This window comes from Mobula birostris, chromosome 10 (assembly GCF_030028105.1).
Source record: "Mobula birostris isolate sMobBir1 chromosome 10, sMobBir1.hap1, whole genome shotgun sequence".
Lineage (NCBI taxonomy): Eukaryota > Metazoa > Chordata > Chondrichthyes > Myliobatiformes > Myliobatidae > Mobula > Mobula birostris.
In genome coordinates this window covers 98833287-98856653 of record NC_092379.1, presented here as the reverse complement: position 1 = coordinate 98856653, position 23367 = coordinate 98833287, and the positions used below count along the sequence as shown (strand labels likewise).

The 23367-nt window shown below is 39.9% G+C and overlaps 1 protein-coding gene across 1 annotated transcript; it reads left to right on the top strand.

Annotated features, from left to right (window-relative positions):
* The first annotated feature begins 212 nt into the window (after window positions 1–212).
* ccnb3 (cyclin B3) lies at window positions 213–21865 on the top strand. Its single transcript, XM_072271280.1, has 12 exons — window positions 213–414; window positions 1787–1880; window positions 5489–5572; window positions 5680–5801; window positions 8299–8413; window positions 10201–10299; window positions 11535–11627; window positions 13362–13499; window positions 15451–15606; window positions 16095–16244; window positions 16656–16786; window positions 20117–21865. Exons 2-12 carry the CDS (start codon window positions 1809–1811, stop codon window positions 20193–20195), a joined length of 1239 nt encoding a protein of 412 aa, XP_072127381.1. The 5' UTR covers window positions 213–414; window positions 1787–1808; the 3' UTR covers window positions 20196–21865.
* The last annotated feature ends 1502 nt before the right edge of the window (window positions 21866–23367 follow it).

The following is a 23367-nucleotide window of genomic DNA, read 5'->3' as shown; positions in this document are numbered from 1 at the left end:
AAATAAACAAGTTTGCCTTCTCAGTCACCCATTTCTTCCTCATTGGTCCTCCGGGTTCTACTTTGAAAAAGGCTCCTCCCTTAGCAACTGAGAATTAGCAACGCATCTTGGCGGCGTGCTGATTGGTCGGTGCTTTGTTGCCTGGAGCCAATGGTGGAGGGACGGCGTGCATGCCGCAATTTTCAAAAAAAAATTTTTTGCCGAGATGCATCTCGCCGAGCTGTGAATGTGTGCGCACCAGTTGAGAGCAGGTAAACCAGTTTGGACATTTGGGCCGAAGAACGTAAACCTTCTCTGGCTGCGGTCGCTTTCACCCCGAGCACGGTCCACTGGGAAGTGGTGCTCTCCCACAGTCCGAACATTGATTCTGGAGCCTCTACTTTAAGTATCCCGTTGCTCCTCGAAGTTCGCCAGGTTTGTAGACTGCTATACTGCATTACTAGTGATTTGTTTATTGCAGGATGTGAGGTGAACTCAACTACGGTCAGTGGGCTATATTACATATCTCCTGAACTATCCCCAGGAGTGCTAGGAATGCATTGTTAGAGCTACAAAGATGTTTTGTTTCAACTTCTGCTTGCACAAATAACGTTTTAACAAAGATGGTTACCTTGCGTGCTTCCGAGATCAAGATTGCGTACAGTGATCACTGCAAGGCACTGGAAAAATACCGCTAATGCTACCTCCGCAAAATCGTCCACATTCATTAAATGGCACTGTCTGAGGCCCACCAACATCTTCTGAATTAAGGTCTTAATAATACTCGATTAGCAAGTCATTTCCGTGCTTGACGCTAAACTCAAAACGGACGCACTCTTATCTGAGCTATTACTATGGAAAGAGATTGTCCGGTGGATAGAGGCCGATGTTCAAGAAGGGTACTCAAAAAAAAAAAAAAAAAAAAAAAAAAAAAAAAAAAAAAAAAAAAATCCGTGAAGTTCTGCAACATTGGACTAGCCACATGACTAATACCTGGGAATCTGACGCATGACTGGAGTGTACAAGGCATATTTGGAAATGCGGAGAGCATTGAGACTGCATCTGCTGTATACGGTCACTGTCACAACAGTTAACGGAGCCCATCTTACAATGTTCCTGCTTTGGTCCAACTGAAAGAATCTGCTATTCTCGCCTTAGATCCTACAAAGCTGGAACGGAAGTATTCTTCTGGGTTCTGATGGACCGCCTAAGGAGAGCGAATGGTTGTCAATTGTTAGGATTCTATAGATTCGGGGATTTGATTGGAAAACACTAAGAATATGGGCAGCTACTGACCGGCTAGACAATTGTCAATAATAGAGAAACGTTGGAATAAAGACTGCTGAGGAACAGGTTTGCATTTGCAGAATAAAATGGGCAGCCAACATTTTGGATCGAGACTTTCATCTGATTGAAAGAATAGGAGAGATGACCAATATAAAGTGGGGTGGGGGAGGAGTGGGACAAGAGCTAGCAAGCAATAGGTGGATGCTGGTGAGGAAGGGTGACTGACAGATGGAGTCGGGTAGGGGGGTGAGGGCTGGACAGATGGGAATGCTGGAATCTATAATGAATGTAATGAAGGATCACCTTGGAAAGAAAATAAAACAGACTTGAGCAGAATCAACAAGGACTTTTTAAACAAAATTCACTGTTGACCAATTACAGTTCTTATGTATAATGCTGCTCTTGAGCTCTAGTGTAATAGCCCAGGCAATTTCTTACCCCAAATTATCACTATTTGCCTTTTCTACTTTCAGATTAATTTATCTGCTTTACTTTCTGTCTCCATCCTTGCTTTTTGTAGAGCAAATAAGGTTGTGCAAGCAATGCCTCCAGTCTCAAAAGCAAAGGGCCTTCAGTCTGAACCATTTGGAATGGAGTCAACTATAATAGAAAAGGTAAGAAGAATAATATGAAGTGTATTTAAAGGGAGGCTGGAGAAACCCATGAGGGAATAGGTTTAAATGAGCAAAGATAGGAGGTTTAATGGCAGTGTAAATGCTAATGTGGATTGTTTGGGCTGATTATCCTGTTCTGCTAGTTCTCCGGTGTGATATAATTCTCCTGAGGGGAAGCACTGAAACCATGGTGTTCCATTCACACAAATGGGTGGCTATATTAATAGTTGCAGGCAAGTTTTGAAACTTTCAATGTATTTCCCATTTGATGTCATTACAGTGTTCTTGTAGCTCATCGTAACAAAGTAACATTGTCACAATCTATAATACAATATGAAATATATATCTTTGGAGATTTTTGTTTGCAGGAAGTGTGGGATTAAAGGGAAAGAGTACAGAGAGTGAAAGGGTAGGCTACTGTGAATCTTGAGGAAAGTTGGGAATACTGACCAAGAAAGAAGAGGCATGGTTCAGGTACAATCAGCTAGGATCCAGCAAATCTCTGGAAGAGTGGAGGATATTCAAGAAGCAAATCAGGAGAGCAAAAAGGGGGCATGAAATAACTTTGACAGATTATAAAATCTCTGGATTGTCCTTAATAATGGGAAATGAATAACAAGAGATAGAGTAGGGTTGCTCAAAGACCCAAGGGAACACCTGTGTATGGAGATGGGCAAGTTCCTTAATTAATATTTCTCCTCAGTTTTTATTGTGAAGAGACATGAAGACATTAGAACTAGGAAAAGTCAACAGGGAGGTGTTGGGGGTAAATTTGCATTACAACAAAGGAAGTGCTGTATATTTTGGAAGCTGAGGGTAGACTTGCAGCTCCAGAGCGTGACCAGCTTTATCCAAGAACAATATGGGAGGCTGGAGAAGAAATTGTAGGAGCCCTGGTGAGATATTTGTACGGGTGAAGTACCAGTAGAGTGGAGAGCAGTAAATGTTGTTGTGCTTTTATTTATTTAAGTAAGGTGAACAACCTGTGAGCTATAGTGGTTTAAGTTACTGGAGAGGATTCTGAGGGATAAGGCATATAGCTGGAAAAATTTGTTGATTAGGGGAAGCCAGCATAACTTTGTATGAGCGATCGTGTCATAGGAACTTGATTGAGTTTATGATGAAGTGACCAAGAAAGCTAATGAGGGTAGGGTGGTAGACTTTGTTCGTATGGACTTCAGTAAGGCTTTTGATAGTTTCGCTTTGGAGGCTGATCTAGAAGACTAGATCGTATGGATTCTAGGGAGAACTGGTTAATTGGATACTCAGTTAACTTAATGTTAGAAAGTAGAGGGTGATGGTAGAAGGTTGCTTCTCGGACTGGAGGCCATTGAGTAGTAGTGTGTATTGGGTCAGTGGAGGGCTTATTGTTCTGTATCAATGATTTGGTATAGTTGTGCATGATACTGGTGAGGTTGCTCTTAGAGTATTGTGTTCGTGTCTTGGTTGCCCTACTAAAGGACGCAGAACACTACAGACACTTTGGCCCATGATGTTGTGACTACTTTTTAACCTACCCCAAGATCAAACTAACCTTTCTCTCTCACATAGCTTTCCATTTTTCTTTCATCCACGTGCCTCTCTGAGTCTCTTAAATGTTCCTGAAGTATCTCTACTATCGCCTCTGCAGTGCTTCCCACGCATTTGCCACTCTCTATATTTAGAAGAAAACCTACCTCTGACTCCCCCCCCCCCCCCGCCCACTTCCCTCCAATCACCTCATGATTTTGCCCTCTTGTATTAGCCATTGACGAATGTACTGGCTGTCCACTCTATATATGCCTCTTATCTTGTACACTTCTATTAAATCACTTCTCAATCTCCTTCAGTCTACAGAGAAAATTTCTAGCTCACTCAGGTAAATCTCCTGCACCCTTCAAATCCTTTCTGTAATAAGACAGCCAGAACTGAACATAATACTCAAAGTGTGGTCTAACCAGTTTTATAGAGCTGCAACATTACCTCATGGCTCGTGAATTCAATATCCCAACAAATGAAGACAAACGCATCATACGTCTTCTGAATCACCCTATCAACTTGTGCAGCAACTTTGAGAGATCTATGTTTATGGACCCCAAAATTCCTCCACATTGCTGAGAATCCTGCCATCCAACTTGTACTCTGCCTTCAAGTTCAGTCTTCAAACTGCATCACTTTACACTTCTGTGGATTGAGCTCCATCTGCCACTTATCAGCCCAGCTCTATATCTTATCAATGTCCTGTTGTAACTTGCGACAATCTGTCAACCTTCCAGATTATTCACAAAACCACCAGCATCATCTGCAAACTTACTGCCCCACCTTCCACTTCCTCACCCAAGTCATTTATAACTAGAAAGAGTGCAGAAATGGTTTACAAGGATGTTTCCAGGGCTTGAATGGAGTTATAGGGTGAGGCTGGAAAAGTTTGGACATTAATCATTAGTGGGGTGATTTTTGTATAGGTGCATAAAATCATAAGGGACATTGATAGTGTACTCATTGTTTTTCCCAGAGCTGGGGTATCAAGTAAGATGGGAATTTGAGGGGCAATTTTCTTTTAAACATGAAGGGTGGTCTCTAATTAGTATCCGTTCTCAGAGGAAGTGGTTGAGGCAGGTATAACAATTTTGATAAGATAATCGGAAGGTACATGGATTGGAAAGGTTTAGGTTATGAGTCAAGTACTGACAAATAGGACTAGTTTGGATGGGGCATCTTTGTAGGCCTGAAGTGCTTGTCTCTGTGCTTATTGACTAACTATGTTCAAAGTAAAGTTATTAAAGCGCAAGGTTGCCAAGTACATAATAGATATTGTATAAAATTAAATGACAAGAAGTGTTAACCTGCCTAAATCTGCAGACAGAATTAACACATGCATCATATTATTTAAAGTGGTATATTTTAAATACAGAATTCCAGGAGTATAGTTTTGTATAGGTGGGATTTCGGAATAATGCAGCAGTTTTAAAACTGAGAACACGTTAAGGTGTATTTCAAGAATAATAAGATACATGAGGCAACAGCTACATCACTGTGCCCTGCATTTGTGCAGAACCCCACATTAAATGCATTCACCTTTTGGGGAAATCCCAACTTTTCAAATCCACTTCTTGGCTACATGAGGAGTGAGTTGTCCCAAGTATTTCCTGGTGCTGCATGGCCTGACAACTTCAGTTTTTGCACAGATTTATTGACTGCATAGCACTAAAGAGGTGAGCATTTATCTGAAAGTAGTTTGCATTTCAATTGAGGGAAAATGTATTATTTTTCGCACTTGTCCTATTATTGTGAAACCCACAATTTGTGAATTAATATTTGTTAATATGCAAGATAATCTTGCCAATTAATTACATGTGCTATTGTTGGCTTTTAAACAGGCCAGCTTGATTTAGTATATTCACGTCTGCACATACCTGCTCAAAGCTGCAGCTTGGCACTCCGAGCATTAGTGGATGTCTGAGTGCATGAATGTTACTTGTCTGCTGCGCTGAAGTTGTGTTTATTGGGCAGAAATAGAATAATTTGACCATAATAAACATACCTTCACGATACTTTAATTTTCCATCATGCCTGTTGGAATGCTTCAATGATCTAAAATGTGAAATTTTGTTTTTATTCTCCTTCAGGATGGTGATCTTCATATCAAAAGGTCTCCTTCATCACCCCAAGGTGGGCCCAAGAAAAGATCAGCTTTTGAAGACCTCACAAATGTTAGTGCTGTGGTGCTGTTCTTCCCTGACTGGGGGGGGAAATCTGCAAATCTTGAATATTGAAAATTCTCTTTAAATCTGACTTTCTACTTTCCAACTCTTTTTAGGCAAAGCAAAGTCAAGCACAAGTCCTCGTTTCAAAGAGAAAAGGTGGCAAGGTGGTGAGTAAGAAAACTCAGAAAAATTCTGCTGGGCAAGAAGCATCAAAAAAAGATGAGAATATAAAAAGGTAAATATCCTGCTTATTAATTTTGTGTGTGTGTGTGTGTTGCAATGTCAGGAATTGGAAATTGTTTCCTGCTAGTTGTGATTTGGTTGATGGAATTCAGCCCCCTTGATGCACGTGTTTTTAATGTCCGCATTACCCACCAGAGGTTCAAATCAACAAGCTTCTGCATTTTCAATAAAGTCAAGCTATCATTTTTTTAAGTAACTTGTTGTCTTTTGCTGCCTATACACGGTTTTCTCTTGGTATAAGTAAATTGCATTTCTTGAAGACTGAAGTAAAATTAATTGACTGACATGTCGGAACTGTCAGTCAACTGTTGGAAATGTACATTCTTCAGCACATAATCTGCCAAACATGGGGAATATCCATTATGGTAGTCCATTTTGCCTCAAATTTCCTCCATCATTATCTGTATATTTGCTGTCACACATTATGAGCAAATGTCAGCAATCAATATTGTTTTCTGGACAAGAGCCTCCAGATATGGATTCCTACATAAATGGAGAAGGTCACAACTCGCTGTCTGATGGATTTTCTCAGTTGCAGTGCTAAATGTGCCTGAGCCCCAGGCCCTGTGCTGGCAGAAGTGCCCACATATTACTGATTTTTTTTTTTTATTATTATTAGTCTGATTTCAAAGGTTTAAAGGTCCAGTTTAATGTTGGAGAAATGTATACAATACACATCCTGAAATGCTTTTTCTTCACAAACGTCCACAAAAATAGAGAAGTGCCCCAAAGAATGAACGACAGTTAAACGTGAGAACCCCAAAGTCCCCCCCCCAATTCCCCCTCCTATGTGTAAGAGGCAGCAAGGCAACAATCCCCCCACTCCCCCCACCAGCAGAAAAAAGTACACCCACTACTGAGCACAAGTGTGAGCTAGGCAATAGCAAAGACACAGACTAGCAGTTACTGCAAAGACAAGCACATTTCTTCCGGCATACGACAAACCTCCTAATAAGGGAGAGGGAGGTGTCCCCCATTTTCACAGCAAGCGGGAGACATAACAACAACTCGTGGGTTTGTGATGTTAAAAAGTCTGTTTCATTGCTTTTTACAAGCTCTTTGCCTGAAGATCGGAAAGACCTTGGGTCTTCGGGCCCACAGAGAAAGATTTTTCCAGCCTCCCGGACGACTCCCGGGTCTCTTGCCATGACACCAACCCTCGATCCACCTGTCTTCAGAGCCCCGAGATCTTAGGCTTCCGAATTCGAGCCGGACTCTCAGGCCGAACCCTTGGCATGCCAAACAACAACTTCCAGTCCTGAAACCCCGAGAACGGCTCCCATTCCCGCAAAGAACCGAAGCCTGCGTGTAACTCCAGGTCAGGGTCTTCAAAAGAACCCTGAAAGGGAAAAATAAAGATATTAAAGATGGAAATAGGGCTGTTTCCAAAGATGCAAGCAAAGGACTTGCTGTTTAGTGCCATCTTAACTCCGCCTCCAACTTCCTTAATTAAATTGCTTAATGTTTATGATATTAGACACAATTTAGTTTTTGACAGATAAGGAGTGGGAAAGTCTGGGGACCTGCCTGATCCCAAGTGATGAAGTCTCGGCTGTCACATAGGGCCTTATTACTAAGGACCGGGCTAGCTTGAGGGCAAGTTGACAAGGTTCTTCAAAGTCAAGTTCACACTTGCCTACAACATTTGTGAGCGATGAGTCTGGTTTGCTGGTGGCTCCAGGCTAACGTCAGTGAGATTCAGTTGTCTCAAAACTAACTGAGATATAGCAATTACAAAGTAACCTTGTTAGATACATTTCCCCTCTAAATGTTCACGTGAAATAAATGCTTAACACGATCCAGCTCATCTGTATCCATTACTATACATATTTGTACTGTGAATGCAAGCTAATAAAATGTACTTGGCATCGATAATTGATTTACTATGCTGTAGAGTTTCACTCTTTCTGTTGACTTTCATATAAAAGTACATCTACTCAGGAGCAAAGTATACTACTGTTTTTTTTTTTTTTTTACAAGTTCTGAGTTTACAAATTCTGATACAAGGGCGCCGTAGCATCATTGCAGTTGGTGTGATGCTGTTACAGCTTGGGGCATTTCAGAGTTCAATTCCAGTACCACCTGTAAGAAGTTTGTACATTCTGCCCGTGTAACCCTGTGGGTTTCCTCCCACAGTCCGACGATGTACCTGTTAGAAGGTTAATTGGTCATTCGAAATTGCCCTGTGATTAGGCTAGTGTTAAAACATGGGTTGCTAAACACTTTATATCCAAAAATGGCTTACAAAATGGTATTTATTTAGTTGATCAACTCTTAAACTTTTTGTGCAGAGTATATTTGATTATTTTCATAAGATCCTTTATCAAGGGAGTTTGATGTTGGGACTCCACTTTGAAGTGAAACTCTTCTTAGGTGCCATCTTTGTGGTGTTAACATTGTTTTAAGGGATCTTCCATGACATGTTTTTAATCTATTAACAAAGCCACAATGATATTAAATGTGTCTCCTTTTCCCCTTTCTTCCTTCAGTGCAGGACCCAAAGCCCCTCAGGAGCATCTTGACAATGCAAAGGAGATGAAACCCATGACACCAGAAGCACCCGAGGAAAAATCAGATGTTGTGGATGAGTCAGCAGATGTGCAGGTAAACATGATGCAGTTTTTCTCTGCCACAAAGCCCAGCAGATTTAAGTGAGGTGATGGCCCATGTGAAACCAATTTGGTGTCCATACTGCACAAACAACTACTCAAACAGGCATGTCTAATCAAGAAAAAAGGCAATGTTTGTAATGGGTAGAACCACTTGCACATTGGAATTTTATTCAGATTTGTATTGTATAGTTCTTGATCAGCATTAGGTTTCTTTTTATTATGCTACTTCAGACATCCCATCCTGCAAAAACTCATTTCAGGGAGGTAGCACCATCAATTTGCAGGAGACTCCCGGGAGAGGTGGGATGTCTGCAATAGAGTAGCTCCTTAGCAGCTAGCCAGCTAGTTTAAATAATGTTAGCTATGCTAATGAACGAATGACACCTGTTAAACTCACCTCAACATGTCTTTTATGGTCATCTGGGCAATAGAAAAGTCACTGTTGCAAACAGTGCAGCGAGCAACACTGTCATTATTTTTGACCTCTATTAGGCAGGGGTACACTTTAGGGTAGTCTGGGGTGATGTACGATTTATATTTTCTTTCTTTGGAACACTCTCCCGTGGTGCGCGCGCGCTCTCTTTCTCTCACTTGCGTGCTCTCGCTCGCTTTCTCGCTCGTGCTCTCCCTCTTTCGCTCTCGCGCTCTCTTTCTCTCTCGTGCTCGCTCCCGCACGCGCTCTCTCTCTCCCCCCCCCCCGCTTGCTTGCTCTCTCTTGTGGTCACTCTCGTGCTTTCTCTTTTGCTTTCTCTCTCGTGCTCTCTCGCTCGCTCTGAAAAAAAATTGATTTCCGTGACATTGTATATAATTTGTGGGCATCAGGGAGCCATTATTAATATGTGGGAGACTCCCAGAATTTCCAGGAGAGGTGGGATGTCTGCTACTTCAGGCACAGGTCAGAATTAAGTTCATTGCCAATAGTTTAAAGTTCTGCTTGACTGTTGATTCTTTTAACCTCTTTTTTTTTCTAATAAGGGCTTTAATCATCATCAAGAAGTGGCCTTTGTGCTTCTTGCATATTCTCATTTGCAAGTAAAGTGAATTTAATTTTCTAATTTCTATGAAATCTAGATTTCATTGAAGCATGGTTCTAGTTTCATGCCTTGGGAATGAATATGCTTATACTGGTAATCTAAATGGAGAACATGCTGCTTCCTTAATTCCAAAGATCAGCATTTCAAAACTGTTTCTCGGTGGCCCGTGCATCCTGCAATAATGAATGGCCACTAGCTCACTGGGCTTCCAGCCTGCTAACAATTCGTCATGATCTCTATACAGAAATGCTTTTATTTCTGGTATATTTTGTATATCTTTTTAACAGAACAATTCAGAAAGATTTAAATGAGAGTTATTAAAGCCATAACTTTTCATAAATGCAAGTGTTTACAGATATTGCCTTGGTAAATACACAAATTGGTTGTGAAGATGAGGCTGAAAATGGATATGGGTCATCAAGTGAATTTTAAAAACAAAACTATTTGTAACAATGCAGCAGCACAATATCCAAGTATGTGGAGTTTGAATGTCACATGCATTTATTGCCTATTCAATTTAGCAGATATTAGACTCAATTTATAACATAAGCAATAACTATGTTAATCAACTTCTATTTATTTTGTAGTGGGAGGGGGAATCCATTACAACACAAGATGTTCTGCAGATGCTGGAAATCCAGAGCAACACAAAATAAATCAATTGATGTAGTGTGCTCATGCCTATTTAATGAGTAATGGCCTCTATTCTAGAAAAGAAAAATAATTAAGTTGATTTACTTTGTAGCCTCCTCTCTTTGATGACGTTGATGAGGAGAATCTGAGGGATCCATTCCTGAATGCAATCTACGCAAAGGATATTTTTGACTATATGAAGGACCGGGAGGTAAGTTATCTTGTCAGACCTAGAAAGTTCCTCCCTGTTCCAAAAGCTACTGATCTTTCAGATTTTGCATCAAGATTGTTACAGCTTCCTGATTTATAATAGCAGTTTATTTTTCCTTGTGCTTTCTATTTCTTCTCGCCTTCTTTTAATGTTCATTGCTCTTATTTTGCCATTGAAGACTGTTTTGAATATGGAAATGTGAGGTAAAAGCATTCTACTGAGCACTTTAAGGCCCATCTGTTCTAGCAGTTGTGCCACAAAAGTTCCAGCAGCAGGTGTTTTTTTAGCAGATTTTTTTTTTAAATACAAACTGATAAAATATCTGGATTATAATAGGGTTATTAATACTGTAAATTATGGTTAAAATCCAGCTTTTGTGGAATGTAGCTTTCCTGTGAACATGGAAAAGTTGTCATACTGCATAGAAATTTGAGAATTGGTATTTGTTACCTTTTGTGTTGCACCTATTTAAGTAATTGAGTGAATAAAGGAATAAAATAGATTTGGTCATGATATGATCTGTGGTCTGATTGCAATTGCTGAAGAGGTCAAATGCTCCTTTGCGTGGTCTTTCTGTTATCTAAGTTAGTACTGCTTATTAGCGGCAGGCATTAAAGTTTGCTAGAGGGAAAGAAATCATTCATTCTGTTATGATATCATTTGGCAACAGGAAATGGGCAAAAAGGAAGCTGAGATTTTTTGTTCTTTGGATGAATACTAGACTGATGTCCTGATATAGTTGGCTCAGCCTGCAACAGGAACCAGGATTGGAATTTCAGCCAAGAAACATAAAAGTTTATGGTTTGCCCTAACAGTTTTTGACACTTTCCTTTCAAACTCTATCTGATTGAGAGTGTTTTCCTATGTGCATAGGGAACAAATGGGATGTCTGGGGCAGTGGGGGGAGGGTGTTCTGATCTCAAGTGGAGATTTTTGTGGACTTGCAGGAAACACGCTTGGTTACCAACAGTGCTTTAAAAACTGTCCTGGCTTTTCCTCAAAGACTATTGATATGTTTTGTCTCCTAAGACTTGCAGAACAACACTTGCTAGAGTTACACCTGTTTTACCAAAAAGAAAATTGGGCTTCTGGCCACGTTATAAGTAAATATATGAACTCATGTTAGGAGCAAAATTTTTTTTTAACATTTTGCAAGAATCCAGTTGCATGTGAGCATGTGTTCAAATTAACCACTGTGATGCAGTCCATAATAATGTTTCTTGTGTGCCTGGCAGGAGAAATTTGTTCTGAAAGGCTACATGGAAAAGCAACCTGACCTGAATATTGAAATGAGGGCAATCTTGGTGGACTGGATGGTCGAAGTACAGGTTGGTACACTATTCATCTTCAATCTATATGAATTTTTTTTCATGGTGAGTTTCTGAGGCAGGTTGGCCGTATTTTATCCCCTATACCAGCTGTGTTAGTTGAGTTATCAAAGGTGTATGACATATTGAGCATAGCTTGATAAATGAAGCCTGGTTCTTTTTGTTTTTTTTCTTGCTGCCTTAAGGGTGGGAACTGCACACTTAAGACCCCTGTCTTTGCAGGATAGAAGTGTATACCACAAAGCCATTTTCTTTATAACATACGACAGAAAATCTGCAGATTCAGGAAATCCGAGCAATACACACAAAATGCTGGAGGAACTCAGCAGGCCAGACAGCATCTATGGGGGGGCGGGAAGTACAGTTGATGTTTTGGGCTGACGCCTTTCAGCAGGACGGAGGGTTCTTTATAACATCCTACCTCCGATTGCTTTAACTTTTACATTTCCTAAGAAATATATTCAGAAGATTATAAGGGTAGTAGATTTGATATTTTCAGAGAAATTAATTGCAATTAAAAGATTTTTCACCTACTTACTTTAAAGGTTCATCTTCAGGCTCCAACTATGGCATTAGCTGTAGTACACTCTTCATCCATGCCCCTAAATGAACTGATCAACACCCCTTGCCTTCACCAGCAAATCTCGCATTTTGCTGCTTGGTAACACTCAAATCCACAGCTTTCGATGCTGAAGATGAAAATTTCATTCTTGAGGCTAGAACATACACATATGGGTTAACTCCCCTTAACAGAGGTTAACTGGGTTAACTGAGGACCTGCCACAATCTTTTGAATGGGGCCTCTGCTTCATCTGTTCTCTTGGGTTAACTTAATGCTACCTGCAAGAAGATGTTGTTTCAAATGTCCTGTCTAATATGTACTCTTCAACTAATGTTGCCTGTCAAAAGAAACACAAGGATTTTTGTTGTTAGTCAATTAATGCACAAGTTTACACTATAACAATTTCTATATTTGAAATGACGTTGCGTTACAGATAAATGTAGCCTTAGAGTTTGGGACTTCCTGAGATCATAAAGAGTGATAAATCAAAGCAAATCTTTATCTATTCACAAATATATATGTGGTAATTGAAATTGGTGTAACCAAGCATGTTTCATATCAGCTTCAAAAGGAAGAGCCGTGAGCTGTTTGTATGGGTAGACATGCAAGAGGTGTAGACCTTGAATCCCCCTCAATACTGATGTTCCACTGCCATTTGTGTAATTTGATGCTTCAACATAAATCCATGGCTTCACCAACAATTGCCTCTCTCTGATTTCTGTTTATAAATTGATTAATCCCATAAAATGTAAATGAAATTTCTCTTTAAGAACTTTGTTAGATGTCTTCTAGAAGTCCATATAAGCAATACCTATTAACATTCTTTGTTGATTTGGATTACAAAACATGCCTGCTTTGCTTCTTTTTTTCCCAAAAAAAAGCATTGGCTTGCTTTAATCACTATCTATACTTGTGGATTTCATGAAGTTTTGAACAGTTAATCCAACAGGTGTTTTTTTTTGCTACTTTCTCTCTTTTATGGTTGCACTTTTACTTGGATCTAAATAGGCAATTCAGCTCCTGTAGTGACTGCTGTCAACTACTCGCATCTTAAACAGTATACCTGAAGGTTATTGCTGTTGTATACCAGGCAATGCTGAGGTTAACTGCATAGGTTTGCATAATGTTGATGACTTCATAATAATTTACTGATGTGAGCTCCTTTCTGTCAGGAGAACTTTGAGTTGAATCATGAGACTCTGTACCTGGCGGTGAAGCTGGTGGACCATTTCTTGGCAAAGGCTGTGTGCATGAGGGAAACGCTGCAGCTGCTCGGTTCCACTGCAATCCTTATTGCTGCAAAGTTTGATGTAAGCACATCTCGTCTTTTTTGTTTTTGCATTGTTTTTGAATGAATTTGGATCTTATCTTTTTTTTTCTATTCTGTATAAATACTAGAGAAAAAAATTTCAGGATGTATATTGTATACATTTCTCTGACATTAAATGTACCTATTGAAAATGTTAGAATCTATCATTAAGGAAATGGTAGCAGGGCAATTTTAGCCATTGTATTGAAATGTCCAGACCCTAATCTTTACCTTTATCTCCGCTAATATTCCTCTTTCTTTCTCTCCTGTTTCAGATGTTGCTTGAAACTTCCTACCCTGATTCAGATCTTGCTCTTTGTAGCATAGGTGATAGCAGTCTGATGTATAACATCATGTTATACCAAAGTTTCTATTCAAGTTATACTTTTAGGTAAAGTCATACGGAGACCATAGAGGAACTGTCCATATGGCCCACCGAGTTTGCACTGACTAGTAAGCACCTTTTTTGACACTAATCCTGCTCTTAATCAGTATTTTCTCCCCACATTCCCATCAATTCCATCCTCCTCCTCAACCAGGCTCTACCACTCATCTACACACCAGAGACAGTTTACAATAATCAATTAACCAACCAGCTTGTACTTTTTTGTGGGGGGGGGGGCAGTAGGAGGGAACCCCAGTTGTCACAAGAAGAACATGCAAACTCCACACAGAGGGCATGAGAGGTCATGACTGAACTCAAGTTGCTGCTGCTATGAAGCACAGGCTTTGAGCTGTTCCACTAGACTGTCCTTGGGAATGAAGGAAGAGGTTGTTATTGATGGTCATGTAGCTTGGTACAATGAGAAAGGTATTTTCTAGCACCTGGAATTTCTCTAAACAAGCTAGTTATCTGTTATCTAGTTAGAGATCTGCTTAATTGTGTTAAAAGATTCCACTTTTCCAAACCATACCAAATGGATTGCTTATGGTATCAGGTGTCGTGTAAAGGGGAGGAAGTAAATAGATATCTGATCATTTCATATTGTTACAATCAGTAAGGAAATCATCAAAAAAGGTAATAAATCTGATTAAATCTCAATGTTGTTCAACATCTCCTGCACAATAGATTTGCACGCTATACTGCTGGTGCACAGAATTGGAAAGTGGCATATTTGGCGTAGTTGTCAGGAAATTGTAAATCGATAGACTAGCCAACTTAAAATTAGTAGTGAGCAAAATGGCATGGATTTCAAGAGGCTATACTTGATTAAAACTATCTGAAGTAATGAAAGATATGGTAATACAGTAAATATAATTTAGTTTTTTTTTAAAGGGCCTTTTATTGAGGTACAGAACAATAAAGTAAACTTTTAAATATAATCAGAGAATAAAGAGCTAGGTGAGGGGTGAAGAGGAACGTAACAATGTGCTGATAGCTGGCTTCAGGAGAAGAGGCAGAAAAAGAGAGTTAAAAATAATTGAAGAAAATTGGTAGCGATGTTTCACAGGAATCAGTACTGTGACCCTGTTCACAATTTATATTTTTGTTTTGGACTTTGGAATCAAGAGTATATTTGAGCATGAGGAAAGAATGGAGCACTATTCAGTTGTGGTTGCCCAATTATAAAAAGAATACAAAGATCTTCAAGAGATGACAGTGAATGCAAGTGAAAACATACTCTCTGCATCCGCCCTAACACAAGTGATAAGTTTTTGATAGTCAATGTATACAGTGTTTCCACTTATGGAGAAAGTAGAAGATGGTTATCAAAAATTTCATAGGGTATTTAGGAGAAACCAGTTTACCCACTGAATGGTAAGTGCTCGACACCATGGTAAAGTGAATAATATGGATGTGTTTAACGGGAGCCTGGACAAGTTCAAGTAAGGAAAGCATAAGGGATTATGCTATTAGATTAGGATTAAAGGAGCATTGGTTGAGCGTTGTCTAGAGTGGATGAGTTCAAATGAAAGGCCTGCTCCTGTGTTAATTCTGCATCATTTTCTAGGAGCGGTGCCCTCCCTGTGTCGATGATTTCCTGTACATTTGTGATGACGCATACCAAAGAGAAGAACTGCTCTCAATGGAAGTGAACATTCTCCGAACGCTAAAGTTTGACATCAATGTTCCAGTGTCCTATCGGTTCTTGAGGAGATATGCAAAGGTTGATCACTTTATATTAATGGAAAATTTCTTCTATTGTATCTGACCTTAAACACAAAACATTAGTTTTCTCCTTGTCAAAGCACTTAACTATTTCTGAGATGTAGTTGTGTGACCACCTTGTCAAAATTACTCTTTCTATTTCCACGGTTAGGGAGGTAAAGAATAATTCTGAGAAAAATGTTGATGTGTAGAGAGAAGTCAAAGTTAGTTCAATAGGTAGATTTCCAAATGATATACGATCATCTTTCCTGACGGAGCTACTCCTTTACAGAAGGAACATTAGTTATGGAAACTAAATAGATTGAAACACTATATAGAATCAAAACAGTCAACTGACTTTCTTCATACCTCTATTTTCAAAGAATCAGCAGAGTGACTTGTATCTGCTCATTTGTAGTGGCTGAAAAGTGCAATTTAGGCTTTCATGGTACTCTGCCAAACTATTCTGTATATTGTTCCTCACAATCTGAATATTAATATTTTCAGTGTGCCAGAGCCAACCTCGAGACACTGACTCTTGCCCGCTATATCTGTGAGCTAACTCTGCAGGAATACGAGTTTATCTGGGAAAGTGCCTCGAAATTGGCTGCATCTTGCCTGTTATTGGCCCTCAAAATGAAAGATCTTGGAGGATGGGTAAGTGCTAGTTATTGTTTATTACTAATTACAGATGGTGTTTCTCTCCTCCTCTTTCCTGTCATCTTTGACCAAGTGGATCTCCTCTGTACCTCCAAATCCCTCCTGATGCACTGAGCTAAGTTCTGGCATAGGAGATGGGTGTTCCTAGTTTAATTTTTCTCCTTCAACTAACAGTTCGTCTCTACCTTGCACTTCTCCATAGTTAGTACTGTTGGAAGATAGCAGGCTTGATTTCCCACAACAATGTGCTAAGCCTTTGAACTCCCAACATGGTATGTCACCACGTATCGAACTTGCATTTTAAAATTTACAATGCACATTTGAGGATGGGATGAGTAAATAAATTCACTATATCCAGAGTGCATTTAAATAGCAGTGCATTCAGAAAATGTGGCTTTTGTGTTTCAGACTCCGACCCTGCAATATTACACTGGATACCAGGTCACTGATCTGCACTCGCTGATGAGGAGACTGAACCTTTTGCTTTACAGCAAGCCAGACGAAAGGCTGAAAGCCGTGCGGTACAAGTATGCTCACAAGTAAGAATCTAATTGTATGCTGTTACCCTAAAATATAATTGTGATGGAAATAGAACATAGAAGAGTACAGCACAGGAACAGGCTCTTGGGCTCACAATGTTGTATCAAACTAATTAAAGTAGAATCAAATGGCTAACTGAACTAATCTCTTTTCCCTACGCAATCTCCATATCCTTTTTCCTTTCATGTGCCTATCTAAACATCTCAACAGTCCCTAATGTACTTGCCTCTACCACCACCCCAGGCATCCAGCACTCCGTTTGCATTCGAAAAAAAAAAAGAAAAACTTATGCCTCACATCTCCTTTGAAGTGACCCCCTCTCACATTAAATTCATGCTCTCGGGTATCAGACATTTCAACCCTGGGGGAAAAAGATACTGTCTGTCTACTCTATCTATGCCTCTCATTATCTTAAATCCCTATCAGATCTCCCCTCAGCCACGCCAGAGAAAACAACCCAAGCTTATCCAACCTCTTGTATCACATGCCCTCTCATCCAGGCAACATCCTGGTAAACCACTTCTGCATCCTCTCCAAAGCCTTGACATCCTGAGGCAACAGAAATGTATGCAATAATCCAGATACAGTCTAGCTAGAGTTTTATAAAGCTGCAACCTAACTTTGTGACCTTTCAACTCATTGCCGCGACTATTAAAGGCAAGCATGCCAAATGCTGCCTTAACCACCCTATCAACCTGCATAGCCACTTTCACAGCTATAAACTTTAACCCCAAGATCCCTTTGCTCATCAACACTGTTGAAGGTCTAGTCCTCAACATTTGACCTACCAAGCTGCAATACTTCTCATTTAGCCGAGTTCAACTCCATCTGCCATTTCTCCACTGATAGCTATAACTGATCTATATTCTGCTCTATGCCTTGCCAGTCTTCTATGCTATCCACAACACCACCAATCTTCTTATTATCTGCAAACTTACTTAACCCATCCATCTACATTTTCATCCAGGTCCAAGCCACACAGCTTCCAGTACAGATCCCTGCAGAGCACCACTAATCACAGACCTCCAGCTAGAATAAGTCCATACAGCTACTACCCTCTGTCTTCTAAGGATTACCAGTTCTGAATCCATACAGCCAATTCGCCATGGGTCCCATGCATCTTAATCTCCTGGATGAGTTTCCTGTGAAGGAGCTTGTCAAATGCCTTTCTAAAATCCATATACACAACATTCAAAGCTCTACCTTTATCAATCACCCTTGTCACAAAACTCAGTCAATTTAGTAAGAGACGACTTCACACACAAAGCCATGCTGGCGGTCGCTAATTAGACCATGGTTTTCTACATTCTCGTAAATCCTATCCCCAAGAATTCTCTCCAGTAACTTCCTGACCGCTGATGTGAGACTCGCTGCTCTATAGTTTCCAGGATTATTCCTGATTCCCTTGAATAGTGGAACAATGTTAGCCACTCTGCAGTCCTCCGGGGCTTCTGTGGCCAAAGAGAACATTGCTGGGGTCTAGAGCAATATCTCCATCTCTTCCCTTGCCTCTGTCAATATCCCATCAGGCCCTGGGGACTTATCCACTTTATGATGCATCTCACCTGGCAATGTTTTCAGATTGAGGCATGATAACATTTTAATTTAAAATAAAGCTATGTAATTCTGATTTGTAGTTTTATTGCTACAGAAGGAAGCCACTAAGGTCAAGTCAAATGGATTGTGGTTAATGGGTATCTCTAACACATTTGCCAAAATCAGACTATTGACATAGCATGCACACAGTTGTCATGCATAATAACTTCACATTTGTACTACCCTTTGCAAGACAAATGCTTCTCAAGCTCTTGTTTGTATGGCCTAAAGGCTGTAACCCTTTGTGTGGCTTGCACAATAGTTTCTTCTAGATTTTAATTTTAAAGAACTTTGTCTACTCTCTACTTAATCCATTACGCACCCTCCCCCCGCCCCCCCCCCCTCACTATCCTGTACTGTGCCTTCTTCAAGGCCAATATGTATTTTGAGCTGAGGTGCCCAACCTAGTACACCAGATGGGGCCTGATTATTGCTGTGAAATGAAACAAAATGTTGATCTTGTAATACAATGTGTTACTGGCCTTTTATGTTTTATGTATCAATCCACTGACTTTTAGTGAATATTGTACCCAGGTACCGCGGCTATTGCAATGCTATTACAGCTCGGGGCATTCCAGAGCTCAGTTCCGGCACTACTTTGTAAGGAGTTTCTCTACGTCCTCCCCGTGAACTGGGTGGGTTTCACTCGGGTGCTCTGGTTTTCTCCCACACTCCAAAGATTATACCAGTTAGCTTAATTAGTCATTGTAAATTGTCCTATGATTAAGTTTGAGTTGATTCACAAGCCCTGTCTGACATATAGCTCTGACTTGGGAACCATATTGTGAGGAAAAAGTGGGGGCACGGAATTCAAATTCCAGCTTCAGTTTCAATAGGTACATTTAATGTCAGAGAAATGTATACAATATACATCCTGAAAGGCTTTTTCTTCACAACCATCCACGAAAGCAGAGGAGTGCCCCAAAGAATTAATAACTGTTAAATGTTAGAACCATAAAGCCCCCCAGCTCCCGTCTTCCACACGTAAGTGGCAGCAAGCGACGATCCCCCCTCCCCCACCAGCAAAAAAAAATCTGTGCCCCCCCACCAAGCACTCAAGCGTGCAGCAAAGCATCAGTAAAGACACAGACTTGCAGTACCCCAGATACTACTCATTCACTTGGTAATCTGACATACCACAGTCCCCCCCCCTCCCCCCCTCCCCCCCCCAACAAGGGAAAAAGAGGTCTCTGTTTCACAGTGAGAGGGGAGACATAACAAACAACTTGCTGATTTACGGTGTTAAAAGTCCGCTGCATCACTTTTTCTGAGCTTTGTGCCCAAAGAACTCAGGGCACAGAGCCAGCAGCCAGCTCGCTGCTTTTGATCTTCTGTCTCCCACGACACACCGATTTCCTGCAGAGGCACTGACCATGAGTCTGCCCGCCTTCAGAGCCATGAAATCCTGGAACTCCAAAGGCGAGCTAATCTTCTGAGCCGCGTCCTTGGTATCTTGATTAATGGCCATTCGTGAGATCCCAGGATCGGGTCCCATTCCCATAAAGAACTGAAGTCAGCATGTAACTCCAGGTCAGGGTCTTCAAAAGAACCTTGAAAGGGGAAACTAGAGATATTAAAGATAGAAATAGAGCTGTTTCCGAAGATGCAAACAAAGGAGTCGCCGTTAGGCGCCATTAGCTTCTTAGCTCCACCTTCTCTTGCAAAAACTTATTCTTTTCCTATATATACATCATTCTTGAGGATTTTTAATTTCATTTTGATTTATTTTTTAGAGTGTTCTTTGAAGTAGCAAAAATTCCACCCTTGGATGTTCTGAAGCTTGAAGAACAACTGAAATCAAACACCATCTGAACCAGATTCTGGCTATCGGAGGAAATAGTATTTCACTATTTCGCACTTGTGTGGGTGGGTTGCTGTGTATGTTGGTGTAAATACTTGTGTTTGCCTAATATTTCTTCACCATAATTATTTCTGCCTAGCAGAGATGTGTAATTATTCAAAGATGCTCTTTCAAATGCAGCAAACATTGAAATGCAATATCTCAATTCTAAAGTAAGAGTAAAGTGGGCCACAGTAAATTGTTGTGGGAGGAGGAGGAGGTTGTAAATATTTTGAAATCTTGTATGGCGAATACACCATAAACAGCAGCTATACATAGTATTTTTAAATAAAAGATCAGAACCAGGAATAAGTAACCATAAATGCACCATAAGACTCTTGATTTCCTTAAAACTTTTGTTTCAAATTTTTATCAAAAAAGTAATTTATTTGTAAATTTGTAAATTAAAAAGGACCAAAATGTAATTGGAAAAAAAAGATTGTCTTGTTAAAATAAGCCAATGGGGAACCAGTGCTTTTTAATAGGAATCCCCAGTAATGTTCTTAAAAGTTTGTTATGTAATTTTTCTAATATTGTAGTGAAAGCCAAAATCCAATTCCCTATGTAGCCCCAATCTCCCAATTCTTTACTTTGGGGAAAAAAAAACTAAAGTTGAGTTTGATTTGAGAGAAAGTGCTGGAGATTGACACAAGCTAATCTGATCCCATTTTAATTTCAGATTTTCTGTTTCCTCCTCTCTGCAGTTGTATAAGTAGCTTTATTGCTGCTAGATACAAACCAGTAGTTCCACCATCCTATGGAATAGACCCAAGAGTAATTTGTTGGCCATGCTTTCCTTTTTTATTTAAAATGTGCATGATATTTGCTGAAATGTCATTATTTTGGTAAGAAAAAAATATTTCACTACTACTTGGTTGGTGTGGGAGGAGGGAGAAAGAATCGATAACTCTGATTATTGGTTATTTTTTAAGCTCACAGTTATAAACAAAGGATTGTTTTAGAAGCCACTGCTATTGTTGTAGGAAATCGATTTTGAGTATAGCTTTTCAATGTCGCTGCTAATTGTACCAATTGCAATAATCTTTCACTTATTATATGATGTGTATTTTGAAACTATTTAATTGTACTATGGAAGCTATTTGTGAAGTATTTAAATGTTTTAAGCATTCTGTTAGAGCAAAAAAAGTGTATATTGTATATGGTTCAGTGTCTGTTGGATTCCCACCTTCAAACAACCCTGTCTATTTTCATGTCTAGGTATGTCTAATTTCCCTTGTAAAATATATTAAATGTAATATCTTGTGTATATTTTACTTTGAATAAACTTCAGTTTCTGTCAATGGTGTAAAACAATGGTCATGTTCATCAAAACTGATCTATTAACCCAGAAAAATTATTTAAGCAGAATATTTAAAGATGCATTTATAACTAAAGTATATATACAATAACCAGAGATAAAAGCAAATGTAGCCTGAATGAATTGTCCATGCATAAAGACCTATTTGCTAAGTAATCTCAAGGTTGTATATAATATAATGTTAGATATTTTGACTGGCAAGGTTTTTTTTAGTACATGTGGATTATGAAATTTATACACATCACATTGAAGTAAGTATTCTAGATTGAACAATCTTAATTTTGATGCCAGGTATTGCCATCCAGAAGCTCTGTTCTGACAATGCAAATCCAGAATAAAAATCTTAGTTTCTCTTAAATGTATTCAGTGAAATAATTGCTACCTTGAAGCAGATGCACAATGTACCCCAAACTGAATGCTGACTTTCAGATGGACTCAAACTAAATTTAGAACATGGAAATCTACAGCACATTACAGGCCCTTTGGCCCACAATATTGTGCCGACCATGTAACCTACTCTAGAAATTGTCTAGAAATTCCCCTAGTACATAGCCTTCTATTTTTCTAAGCTCCATATACCTATTTGAGAGTTTTTTAAAAGACCCTATTGTATCTGTCCACGCCACCATCGTCAGCAGTGCATTCCCCGAAGTCATCACTCTGTGAAAGATTTACCTCTGACATCCCCCTTGTACCTACTTCCAAGCACCTTAAAATTATGCCCTCTCCTGTTTGCCATTTCAGCCCTGGGAAAAATCCTCTGGCTATCCACACGATCAATGCCTCTTGTCATCTTATACACCCCTATCAGGTCACCTCTCATCCTCCGTTGCTCCAAAGAGAAAAGGCCAAGTTCACTTAATCTATTCTCATAAGGCATGCTCTCCAATCCAGGCAACATCCTTGTACACCTCTGCACTCTCTCTATAGTATCCATATCCTTCCTGTAACAAGGTGACCAGAACTGAACACAGTACTCCAAGTGAGCTATTAAAGCTTGCAGAATGATCCTGATCAGCTGGAAAATGGTGAGTGGAATTTAATGCACACAAATGTGAGGACGAGTCAGGCTAAGACTTACACAGTGAATGACAGGGCTCTGAGATGTGCAGTAGAACAAAGGGACTTGGGGAAAACAGACTCCTAATTCCTTGAAAGTAGCATCACAGGTAAATAGGGTTGTAAAGAGAGCTTTTAGCACATTGGCCTTCATAAATAAAGTCATTAAATATAGGAGTTGGTATATTATGTTGGGTTGTATAAGACATTGGTGAGGCCAAATTTAGAGTATTGTGTACAGTATTGGTCACCTACCTTCAAGAAAATATCACTAAGCTTAAAGTATAGAGAAAATTTACAAGGATATTGCTGGGACTAGAGGACCTGAATTATAGGGAAAGGTTGAAATAGGTTTGGATGTGAAGTGCAGGAGAATGAGAGGAGATTTATCGAGGTATACAACATTGAGGGGTATAGATAGGGTGAATGCATGTAGGCTTCTCCTTCTCAGGTTGGGTGACACCAGAACTAGAAGTCGTAGGTTTAGATTGAAAGGTGAAGTCTGAGGGGAAACTTCACTCAGAGGGTGGTACGAATATGGAATGAGTTGCCGGTGGAAGTGGTAAATGCAGGTTCATTTGTAACATTGAAGAGAAGTTTGGATTGCTACACGGAAGGGAGGAGTTTGGAGGGTTATGGTCCAGGTGCAGTTAGATGAGACTAGGTAGAATTTCAGGCTGACATGGGCTGAATGGCCAGTTTCTGTACTACAATATGACTGTGTCACAGATGCTGCTGCGCCCATGGAGTTCCTCCAGTAGATTGTT

What these genes read in the sequence shown, in the direction of transcription:
- ccnb3 (XM_072271280.1), top strand. Translation starts at nt 1,809, where the DNA reads ATGCCTCCAGTCTCAAAAGCAAAGGGCCTTCAGTCTGAACCATTTGGA. An exon ending in ACTGGATGGTCGAAGTACAG is followed by an intron (nt 11,628 to 13,361) that starts GTTGGTACACTA and finishes CCTTTCTGTCAG; the next exon opens with GAGAACTTTGAGTTGAATCA. An exon ending in CGGTACAAGTATGCTCACAA is followed by an intron (nt 16,787 to 20,116) that starts GTAAGAATCTAA and finishes TTTATTTTTTAG; the next exon opens with AGTGTTCTTTGAAGTAGCAA.